Source organism: Macrobrachium nipponense, chromosome 6 (genome assembly GCF_015104395.2).
Source record: "Macrobrachium nipponense isolate FS-2020 chromosome 6, ASM1510439v2, whole genome shotgun sequence".
Taxonomy (NCBI): domain Eukaryota; kingdom Metazoa; phylum Arthropoda; class Malacostraca; order Decapoda; family Palaemonidae; genus Macrobrachium; species Macrobrachium nipponense.
Genome location: NC_061108.1, coordinates 78,474,771 through 78,487,084, shown reverse-complemented (window position 1 = coordinate 78,487,084; position 12,314 = coordinate 78,474,771). Strand labels below are relative to the sequence as shown.

At 47.6% G+C, this 12,314-nt stretch overlaps 1 protein-coding gene across 1 annotated transcript in view; it reads right to left on the bottom strand.

The window, feature by feature from the left end:
- The window catches only part of LOC135216703 (sperm-associated antigen 7 homolog), a 135,272-nt gene extending 124,610 nt beyond the window's left edge, over positions 1-10,662 (bottom strand). Inside the window, exon 1 of the mRNA XM_064252127.1 lies at positions 10,448-10,662. Within this exon, the coding sequence (XP_064108197.1) occupies positions 10,448-10,526 (79 nt within the window). The 5' untranslated portion in view covers positions 10,527-10,662. The remainder of the gene's footprint in view (positions 1-10,447) is intronic.
- Positions 10,663-12,314: the final 1,652 nt, after the last annotated feature.

The window sequence follows — 12,314 nt, the reverse complement described above, 5'->3', positions numbered from 1 at the left end:
GGCCTGGCAAGAGTCACCTGAGCGTCTCTCATCAGCCTTCTGCTCCGTGCCGCGTTCTTGGCGCCGAGCGAACTCTGGCGCCGAAACTTGGCTGCACGGTCTCCCGAGGGAGAACGTACACTCGGGATCTCTCGCGAATGAGAGACCGAGTCGGAAACCTGGCGTAGCGGCATCGCCGCTAGCCACAGGCGAGGAAGTACCAGAGCTAACCGATACTCCTCTGGTCCCCGTCTATCTCTTCCTTACGGAAGGGGAGACGGGCCCCGCTCCCGAAGGAGCAGGAGGACCAGCAGAAGGACCCCCGTCCCACCGGGGTGGGACGGGCCCTTAGAAGTTCCGAAGGAGACTTCTTAGGGGGAAGGCAGCCTTCTTCTTCTTCGGCTTATGGGCCATTAGAAGTCGAAGGGGGAAGAGGCAGCAGCCGACGATGAAGACGAAGATGACAGCTTCCTCTTCCTCTTCCTCGTCAGCTCACGCAGGACAGTCGTCAGGTCCTCCATCCAGGCCGGAGCCGGGGCTATTGCCGAAGCAACACGGCCACCCGACTGCCACCTGTCCGGAAGGACCTGGGACTGGGGAAGACACACCGTGGGCAGGACCAGCATGGACAGGCACAGGAACCAGGAGCGACAGGAACAGCAACCAGCTCAGGAGCGGCAGGAACAGCGGCAGCGGTAGACCAGAAGGGACAGCCAAGCCAACAGCGGGAATCACATCAGCGGCAGGTACGGCAGGCCCAGCGATCGCCTCGTAGAATCATCGGCAGGCCAGACCAGCGGAACCTGGGTCCTGGCGGCCGGTCCAGGGGCGAGCTGCTGGAACAGCGGAAGTCTGGGGCAGCAACACGAGAAAACAGGCGGCGGCGGCAACCCCACCTCGGTACGGCTGCGGCCCTAGTAGCGGCAGACGGCGTCATCGACACAGCATGGGAGTGTAGATCAGGAGGGGGGGGAGCAGCATAAGCGGCCGTGGTAGTAGTGGAGACCGCCCCAGACCTCGCTAGACGCTGCAGCAGCCCGTGGATGCTAGGCACGCCCTGCCTCCGCGGTGGTCCATACCTGTCCAAGGTCGTCTCCCACGGATGTAGCACCTGCGGTAACATAGATAGATTACTAAGAGGGGTTCCCTCACGCACAGGGGGAAGACATGCCCCACCCCGAACGCAAGAAGACCCAAATACAAAATACAACGAAGAAAGCTGAGCGGGGGGCAGGAAGGAAGATGAAGAATCGGATACCAAGGGAGTCGCGGGAGAGCTTTCCGACGACTTCCTGGCAGACCTTCGCTTCCCTACCCCGCACAGCAGTGAAAAGAAAATAATATTGAAAATGAAACAGAATACTGCCTTGCGAAAATTCACTCATAGAACTTAAAGGGGGGGAAAAGGATCAATTCCCGGGTAAGAACGGAAACTTGATCAATATGATGCATCATAAAATATATATAAAAGAAACAGATGCACTTGCGATTTCATTTTCATATCGTAAGGATCAATTCCCGGGTAAGAACAAAAATGATCCAAATTAAATTTCATGCAAATAAATAAATGAAAATGAAAAGATATTGCAATTGCGAATCCACTTCATTGCATTCTATTATACAAAATTAAAAGGCTCGTGCCGAGCGCAATCACACTCTCGGTAACGAACGCACAGGGCAAAAATATAATGAAAAGAGTACTTACATTTCTCAATTCACACTTTCGCCCAAAATACATGACTCGGCGCGAGCGCGCCCGGCCTCGGCACCGAGACATAATTCAAGGGTTCAATTCATGAAAAGAGAGGAAATCGCCGCATCTACGGCGATAACTCCATGTTGGTTCATAATAAGTAATGAAAATGAAAACAGTGTACTTACAGTTTCATTTTCAAGTCAAACAAACCATTAGTAGAAAACACAATATAAACAAAGCATACGACGATTAAGCGGGCAGAGAGCGATGACGAACACGTCCTTCCCACCCGCGGCCGAAAGCAAAAGTGATTTGTTTACCTCCCAGTCGCGCGGCGCGCGACGGTCGGACAAGCAGTTAACTACCGTTCTCCCCTTGTTCGAAGCTTACGACCGTTCCAGCTGCCGCTAGCTACTTCCTATTGTTAAAGGACCGATGGTTTGTATTACGTATCGGAACAACTCCGATTTCCGTTTAGGAACCAATCTCCTTTTCTTCTTTTCACAAGGTGATAGATCGGAGAAAAGAAAAGCTCAGGGCTTGAATCCAAAGTTGGAGCCTTCCAACTTCTCTGTTTAAGGGGCGTGAACAGTTCATCAGAACTCCATCCCCCTTACATTCGGTGAAGAATCTGACGAAGAAAAACACTTCTTTAGGATGCTTTTTCGATAGCGATCCCTGGCAGTTCGGGTCGTCACAGAATCTGCCGAGGGGACGCCAATGATCGGTGGGGATTCTCCGTACCTCCGTAAGGCTTTCGACATTCCTTCTCCTCTGGGCCTGTGAGCTTGGAAGAGGTCTAGGCCTGGGAGCGAGACAGAGCCGATCAGACGCACCCTCCACTGCACTAGGACACTAATTCACTATCACTGTGTGTTACCTTTCAACGTCAGCATTTGACGTTCCATCCTTTGTAGCGCAGCTTTAAGATCTGCAATTTCCGTTGCCGGATTTGCAGTCTTTAGTACTAGAGGAAGAAGATAGAGGTTTAGGGTTAGGTGTTAATTTAATAGGCTCGTTAGAGCGAGACCTACTTACGCTTCTGGAGGGAGCCTTCCTAGCCCTATCCATATCTAATTTCCTTAAATATGAATTTAAATTCTTCCATTCTTCCTCATTCATATTTACACATTCATCACAGGTGTTAGAAATTGAACATTCATTCCTCTACACACCCTTACAAACTGTGTGAGGGTTCTACCGAAGCTTTCGGTAGCCTCACCATGCATCCCTCATTTACACACTGTCTTCTAACCGTAAAGCTAGAATCCGACATCATGAGAAATATCCAAAACCAAGTCCAAAAAAAACAGTCCACGAAAGAGTATGCCAAACCAAAGATCCAATACGTCACCAAAATAACCGGCTTAGAAGATCAATAGCGATGAAAAATACGAAAATCAAATCAGGAGTAACAACAACAATGTTGCTGTCACGGCCGATAGAGAAAATCTGTCTTAGAAAAGGGAAAAACGGGAATGATTCCTATTCCCGCCACCAGCGGCGGGGCGGGGGGTAGATCACCTGACCTACCTGTTAGAGTGTGCTGCGAAATTCGAATTTCTATCGGGGACGACGGAGTCTATAGCTAAGTATATATCTGACAGGTAAGTTGAATGCATAAAACGAAGGGTTCTGAGTATTCGCTACGAAGTCGGTTCGAAATCGAGCGTCACGAATCCCCATCCCCTGGATGCTTGACTTCGCAGGAAAAGTCATGCAATTACCTCAGAGGAAAAGAAGGGGAATGGTCGTATGACCTATCCCTCTTCTCGACTTCGGTGATGTCCTGTACCCATACTGGTCTATCCGTCTGCAGCGAAGTGTCTCACATTCTCCTATCCCCATGCAGTGAAGTTCTTCTCGGTAGTGGATAGGACACCGACACTCAATGGTGGGTGTCAATGGTATGGGTACTGTGACAAGCCGTTAGGACGAAGAAAAGACTGTTATGGAACAACCGAACCAAGTCCACAGCGAAGTTCGTAACTGACTTGGGCGCTCTGACAGCTGCCGACTGACTGCGTTCGGTAGAGGCAAGTTGTCCAAGCACCCGAGCAAGTCACGTGACTTCGCCTTAAAAGGGTTATGCCAAGAAGAGTTAACAAATAATTTGTTCGTCACCGATGCCAGAAGGCGAGGTGAAGATTCTCTTAGCATGTGCCCAACAGGCGAAAGTCAATTGCCTTCTAGAGACCGAGGTCCCTGATGGCAAGATATCTCATAGTATAGTTGATTCTCAGCTAAGGAGAAACAACACTATGTGTCGTGAAGACGAATGTACAGAAAAAGCAACCTACGTCTTCACAGCTGAACCGAGAGAAGGATTCTCAAGATTCTGAACCTGTGCACAAAGACTGAGAACGCTAACCGCTATTTCATTGCTGTCCGGTGAGGATCGTAGTTGCAATAAAAGCGGAGCGCTTTTCAGTAATGAAGACACAGGGAAATACTGCCTGAAGAACTGCTTCTCATGGGCTGAACATTTGGAAGTAGAGCTGTCAGGTCGGAGAGTAGGTGATGTCTTCTGACACATCTGTTAATTCGGGTGGGGCGAGCAATGAATAATTGCACACCTACGAATACGAAGATATTTGAAGACAAACTCATGATGTACTGCAAAAATCATTCAGATTGGGTCTTGCATTCATCGCAAAATTATCGCGGTGCGATGCAGCGGGAGAACTAGTACAGACTTCTGTTACCGTGCGGTAAACAGAAAAGATGAAAGAGTCCAAGAGATAATCTCTGTTGAAAATTCTCGCAATGTCGAAGGCGATGAAATCGAGCATCACAGCAGTAGATGGTCCTTCATTATTGCGAGAATCCCCGTTAATCAGAGACCTAAGTCCATGATTGTTGGGCAGAGATACGGTTCGGTAGTCAATCAAACCAGGGGAGAGAGAGACGTAAACCGACCGTGCATCTCCGAGACCTAGCTGATACTGAGCTGCTATCAGGCAGTTCAATACACAGTAGCTCTCGGTGACTCGTCATCCTGAGTTGCCAGGTAATCCATTATCCACGAAGGAATGCGTTTGGCTAGCTAGAACCATCGAGCATAAAGAATACGCTCAAGCAATTATATTTAAACGAAACGGATTTCGGTAAATACAAAAGCTGATTTGGTGTTGTCATGACAATACCAAGTATCTAAAATCGAAACTGATAACTGCTGGGAGGTTGCAGGCAACCCCGAGTTGCAGTTCAATTAAGATACAATTCGTCTCGGTCACAAACCGTAGAGTTAACTACGGTATGCGCCTACCCAACGGACAAAATTCAACTGTTAAAAGAATCATGTCGCGAGGTTAATATAACGTAGTATATTTGTAGGTTCTGTACCACGACCTCCATCCTAAATTCTTTTCCTCTCGAGGAATGAGAATAAGGATGGAGATCGACCGCCTTCGTTGCTCTAGTCAAGAGAGAGAAGGAGAAGTCTTTCCCAAAGGAAAGCTTCAATGGTGAACAGAATACCGAAGACGATAGTTCAAGCCAAACTGGAGGTTCCCGTCCGTTCTTCTCTATTCCAGGTTAATCGCCTACTGTGAGATACTCTTTCTTTCAGCAGCAGTCTTCTTCCAAATGCTAGAAATTACAGGAATTCGAGCAATAAGCGAGGTTCCCGATTATCGTGTAACAATTATCGGGGATTCTCGCTCACTTTGGACCGTGGTCTCGCCTAAGTGTTTGGAGATCGTAAAAAACTCGAACACTCTGAGTGCGCTAGAAATTCCGTAGAATTCTAAGCACTCTGCGAAACCCCCCACCGAATTCGTCAAACGATTTCGGCTGGTGGTCCTCTCGATTCCGTAGAAATCGAGGAAAGGGGCAGGATCCCTCCTCAACGACCGGGGTTTACGTCAGGTAGGACCCGAAGGTCCCCCGGTAGCGCAGCCCCTAACGTGGGATCTTACAGAGAAATCTCTGTAGGATCCCTCCCCTTTCCCTCGTAGCCGTAAGGAGAGAGGGAATGGGGGAGGAATTGGATACTGGCTCGCCATTCCCCAGCGGAACTAGCAGTTGGAGAAGAAAAGGAGCAGCGATCGCCTTACGGCGATGGCCTCTCAGAGCCTGGGAAAACGTATCGTCAGGAGAAAACGTTTTCACCGAGGAGGGTTACGAACTCATACTGTAGGTAAGGGTCTGCCGCCACTGTGAACGTTGTCTGGGTGGGGCTGATCGACACCTGACAGGAGAGAGCCGATACCGTCCTCCGATCATTCCAGTCCTACGTCGAGGTCGAAAACCCTCTCAAGCGAGGACCCGAAGGGGGTATTCAAATACGGTGTCCGAAGACACGTAGAAACACCTCTGTCGCAGTAGAGGAGGTGATGAAGCTTGTTCGACCGGCCAGAACTGAGAGAGCCTTCTTCGTCCGGAGACGAGAGACTACCTGGTTCAACACAGTCGGCAAGCTCCGATCGCGGCAGACCCACCGTCGATTTGGGTTCCCTCTCAGCGGCCCGAAAACTGACCTCGAGCCAGAGACGGGCTATGCTGGGTCGGGGAGCGGGCGATCCTTTCCCCGAAGGCTCGTTTGTGCTGACGAATCAGCGCCATAACCTCGGCAAACGTTCCTCTGGATCTCGGAAGTCACAGCATCTTGCAGAGTAGGACAGTTAAGCCCTTCGAGCAAGAGCATATTCCGAGAACCTTCCTCCCAAGAAGGGGGAACAGCGACAGCCCTCTCGGTCTTCTCCATCCACTTGCGCATACGTCCTGCCGTCCAAGAACCGTGCCTGGCACGTAGGGCGTCGTGGTGTATCATGAGGGGTGCACCCCTCACGGATCACTCCTCAATACCTCGCTCCTCCCGGTGTAACCCGAGGTGGTTGAAGGTACGGGAGAGGCAGACCTGACGCTCCCTCCTCACTCGCTGGCAGAACCAGCAGGCTTGGAGGGCTGCAGGCGATCGTCAAACCCGCGGTGGCGATCGAGCTGCAGGCCTGGTCGAAACCGTCTCGCTGTGGAGAACGGCTGGACTGAGCACAGCGGCCCCGATCTCGAGTGTCAGAAGAGCTGGTGCTGGTTGCCGTACCCGATCGCTCTCTGTGAGAGCGACGGTCAGGCGACCTGCAGGGCTCACTGTCACGGTTGAGACCGGTGCTTGTCCTCACGGCACGTCACGTCGCTGGTTCCAGCCGTGGTGGCAACGGCGAACGGGGGGACACCTCTTCCACAGCCTCAGCCGTGGCCGGTCGTGGGACCGTCACGTCCCCGGGTAGCCAGCTGGTGCGCCGCGAGAGCGAGAGTGGTCTGGTGAGAGTCGCGTGAGCGGCTGTCACCAGTCTTCCGCCCGTGCCGTGAACCTGACGCTGAGCGGGCTCAGAGGTCTGGTTCCTGGCTGCACGGTCGCTGGTAGGCGACCGTACACTCCGGTACCTCCCGCGAACGAGAGGCCGAGACGGACCTGATGCAGTGGCAGAACCACTGACACCAGGCAAGGAAGATACCGGTGTTAGCTGGTACCCCTCTGGTCCCCCGTAGTCTTCTTCCTTGCGGAAGAAGAGACGGGCCCCGCTCCCGAAAGAGCAGGAGGACCAGCGGAAGGAACCCTCCCGTCCCAACCGAGGTGTGACGGGTCCCGAGAAGCTCCCGAGGGAGATTTCTTAGGAGGGAGGAGGCAACCTTCTTCTTCCTCGGCTGTGAAGCCTTAGAAGTCGAAGGGGAAGAGGCGGCAGCCGACGACGATGAAGAAGATGAAGACGACGACGACGACACCTTCCTCCTCTTCTTCGTCAGCTTCCTCAGGACAGACGTAAGATCTGCTATCCAGGGCGGAGCCGGGGCTGCTGTAGCCGAAGCCACAGGGCCCGGACGCACCTGTACAGACAGACCAAAGTCTGGGGTAGTACCACCACGAACAGGGACGACGTCAGCAGGTATGGGCATACTCAGGAACAGCAGGCACAGCCAGCACAGCATCGGTATGGACAGCCAGCGCAGCAACGGCAGGGACAGCAGCGCAGCAACGGCAGGGACAGCCAGCGCAGCAACTGCTGATGGACAGTCAGCCCAGAATCTGCAGGTACGGCAGGCAGCACCGGAAACACAGGAAGTGGAGCAGCAGCCAGCAACATCCTGGTACCGGCGGCAGGTCCAGGGGCGAGCTCTAGGGCAGCGGAAGTGTGGTTGCGGCAGCGCGGCAACCACGAGCGGCGGCGGCACGCCCCCCTCTCGGTACGGCGAACGGCACTTCACAGCGGCTGTAGGCAAGACTGTTACCACGTGAGGCGAGTACACCAGGTGAGGAGGGACGTCGTCACCTGGAGCGTGGTCACCACTCCATGGGTGGGGGGGGGGACCGCAGTAGGCCCAGACATAGAACAACCGCAGCCCCTGGACACTAGCACGCCCATTGCAAAATGGAAGGACGCCCATACCTCACCAAGGTCCACCCTCGTGGCAGTAGCACCTTGCGGGAAATAACAGTTAGTAGTTGATTAGTGTGGGGCAACGTCCCCTCGCACGGGGGGTGGGGGAGCCCCAGCCCCAAACCGAACGAGTGGAAGACCCGAAAGGGCCATCTGTGGGAGGTGAGCGGGGGTGGGGGGGGATTCTCGTTCCCCACCCCCGCACAGCACCCATGTACCCAACAATAATAATAAGAGCCCGAGAGCAATCGTGCCCTCGGCCCCGAATGCAAGGGCATAAGGATCAATTCCCTGACTGAGCTGGAACTTGAACCACAAATAAATATTGATGCAATCAATAATAAAAAAGGAATAAAATAGAAAAAAGAATCTGCATTACGATTCACTTCACAATGAATAAGGGCTCGGATCGAGCACATTTGCGCCCTCGATACCGAGCGCAAGGGTAAAAAGGATCCATTCCCGATTATGAACGGAAACCTTGATCCATAATGAATTGATGCAATCAAAATATATATGAAAATGAAAAAGAATACTGCGCTTGCGATTTCACTTCATACAAAATAAAAAGGGGAAGGATCAATTCCCGGGAAATAGCGGAAACATTGATCCAAGTAAATAATGCAATCTCAATAAAATATGAAAATGAAAAGAACTGCACTTGCAATTTCACTTCATTCAAATAAAAAGGGGAAAGGATCAATTTCCGGTAAGAGCGGAAAACTGATCCAAAATGAGCATTGCTACAATCAAAATAAATATATGAAAAACTGAAAAAGAATACTATACTGCGATTCCACTTCCATACAGAATAAGTTTTCGTGCCGAGCGCATTCGCTCGGCAACGAGCATACAGGTCAACAAAAAATATAAATTAAAAGGGCACTTACTTACGATTTTCATCTACACATTTCCAACCAAAATATAAGCTCGGAGCGAGCGCTCTCCCGCCCTCGGCACCGAGCATACACAATACGAGGATCATTTCTGGAAAAATGAATTCCCGCACTTACGCCCTTCAGTCCCGGCACTCGGGTAATCGGAGGGGGGCGTGGAGAAACCAAGATCCTTTAATTCACAATTGAATTCAATGGAAATAAATATGAAATGATTGTACTTACAATTTCAGTTTCACTAGATAAATAGAAAAAGAAAAACACAACCATGCGAAAGCAACGACAATGAAGCGGGCAGAGAGCGATGATAACACGTCTACACACCAGCAGGCCAAAAGCAAAAGTGGTTGTTTACCTCCCAGTCGCGCTGCGCGCGCCGTCGGACAAGCAGTTAACTACCGAACCCCTTGTTCGAAGCTTACGACCTATCTAGCTGCCGCTAGTACCTTCCTATTGTAAAAGGACCGAAGGTTTGTAAGCCGTGTCGGAACAAAAAGATATATATGAGCATTACATGAAGAGCTGATAATCTGCATGAATAACTGGTAAACTGTTCTGCAAGAAAGTTGAGTAAAGCAATTATTTACAATAGGTATGAAAGTCAAGATGTCGTGACGTCATAATACAGGACTTAAAAGAACGTTCTAATTCCAAAAAAATAATACTTAAATTTGAGTCAGAATCGAGTTACTTTTTCAACAATGAATATTTTCAAATTAATCATCACAAATATGTAAAATATTGATGTTTTACTATTTATTAACAAAATTATCGAAGTGCACTTTTCGTCGTCATCTTCTACAAAACAGTTGTTTACTCGGTGAGGAAAAGTTTTCCGATTGTTGTGATGAAAGTGCCCCAGCGTCTGTGGGTACAAGTGGTGTGCGGATTCATCACAGGAAATGGTTAGTTTATTGACACAAGCGACTCCGTAAACATTGAAATGGCATCAATCTTCTAAATACTTCGAGTTGTAAGTAAAAATGTTGAACGCGTTTTTGCGAGATTTGCACAAAGAATACGTTCGACCAACCGTTTTCACTACCCTCCCTTGTTTAAATTCTAAAATTTGGCCTTAATTTCTAACTTTGGAGAAAATACTTACTTCGAAAGGAGAGTAGAGGTCTTTAGCTCCGTTTCTCACCAACAAGAAGTTGCGACTGATGCCCATCTTCGATGTCAAGACGCATTATAATGTACTTTTTTTGGGATTGTCCAAGCTGATCGTACATGGTCCACTCTGGACCTTACGGTTTTTTTACCCTACCTATCCTAGTTGCAACATGAAAAACATCACAAGGGAAGTATATACTAGGTAGCTACCTGGTAGGGTTAAGCAAACAAACTTGATGATTTAGGTCTACATCTTGGGTAGTAACTAGGTAGCCTATATTTGACAGAATGGCTGGCCTACTAGGTATCTAGCCTAGAAGTCGAGTTGGTTTGGCAAATGAGCTTACCCTGGCAGAAAAAGGAAATTTAAAAGACTAACCTACCTCTCATCATTTGTTTATGTTTATCATTGACAGCAGGAGGCTTGTCCATCTTGCTCATAATTGAATCTAGCAAATCCATTTTGAATCGGTTGTTCTTTCACTGGCACAAATGAAAAATTCCTGCCAGTTACTACTACGTTGGGTTGAGATCAAAACAACAACAAAAGCGCACTTAGATCTCAGAAGCCCTCGACTTGGGTTCAGGTTCCTGGTATATGGCTTAGCCTATGTAACGGCACCTCTCAGTTGCTTGAATGGCGTTTCCTCACGTTTGGATATTTCCTTTTATTTTCTCCACACACAATGTAAGTTTTAGTTTTTATTTTCAATGCTACTTCCACTGAATAAAAACTTTCCTGTTATTTAATTTGTGCTCACTTTGTAAGGCTGTTGTAAACGAACTAATTTAAATCTTACTTTTCAATAACTAGGGAACCTGGAAACGACTGTACAGACCATTTTCTTTGTTATCTCCTTAAAATCGTTCGTGGTTTGTCTTTCCGAGTTCTGTAAATCATAACAATAATAATAGTAAATAGATAAATTATTTATATCTATACATTATATATATATATATATATATATATATATATATATATATATATATATGTGTGTGTGTGTGTGGTGTGTGTGTGTGTGTGTGTGTGGTGTGTGTGTGTGTGGTGGTGTGTGTGCGTGTGTGTGTGTGTAAAGGTATAAGCCACGATGGAAAAATAAACAACGGGGTCTCTGCAAGATCTTTTTACTGAACGTCCTTTACTCAGCAGACAAACTGACTTACATGAGAAATTGAGGGTACAGGAAAGGTCGTATAACTGACAGATAGGGATATAAGGAGATTAGTACCTATACTCTGTTTTTTTTCCATCTGTCCACCCGCCTGTGGTGTTTGCATATGGTAACACTGCGTCCCGGGCTTTAGATAGTTAAGCTATGCATAAGTTTTGGGTGATTAAAAGGATATCTGGGTGTACATTTGCAACTGAAAAGTGTTTTAATAATTGACTGTATGCGAATTACACCGTTAATATTCGAAATAGGATATTGTTATTATTGTTGAATGTTAGCTGAATGTAACTAACTAAAGCCTGGGATGCAGTGTTACCATACGCAAACACCACAGGTGGGTGGGCAGATGGAAAAAAACCGAGTATAGAATCTGACACACCTGGAGAATGAGTAACCTTTCCAAACAAGCATAAACATGGGTACAATTTCAGAACAAAAAGATTAAGTCCAACTGCCCAGACACAGGGACAAGACAATTAAAGGATTATACAGGGCGACAGCTGACCACAATCAGATCTTTGGTAAACAAAAACTTATTTACAAACCATATTAAACATACATATACAAAGAAAATATCTCTAAGGCAACTAATTTGTATTTAAGTATGTATTATATCTTTGAGGTAATTCTTAAACATGTTACAAATACAAGGGTCTAAATGAAACAAGCCACGACTAATATTAAAATTGCAATGGGAAGTAAGTTGTATTATGGCAGATTCTAAAAGATTTCATGATAAGACATCTTTTGATCTTACAATTACTGAACTACCAATCCAATTTATCCGGTGCTTGTTTTCACTTAAATGAATTAATATTGCATTAGATGTTTGCCCAGTTTTGACAGAATATTTATGCTGTTTTAACCTTACTTCTAAGCCCTTGCTCGACTGTCTGAGATAAAAAGAGGGGCAGTTCATACATGGAATTTTATGTATAATGTTGTTGCTTTCCCTGGGACCATTTTTTATTAACATTCCTTTTAGTGTGTTATTATAGGAAAAGAATATTTTTATTTTTGGTTATTATTATTATTATTATTATTATTATTATTATTATTATTATTATTTTTATTTATC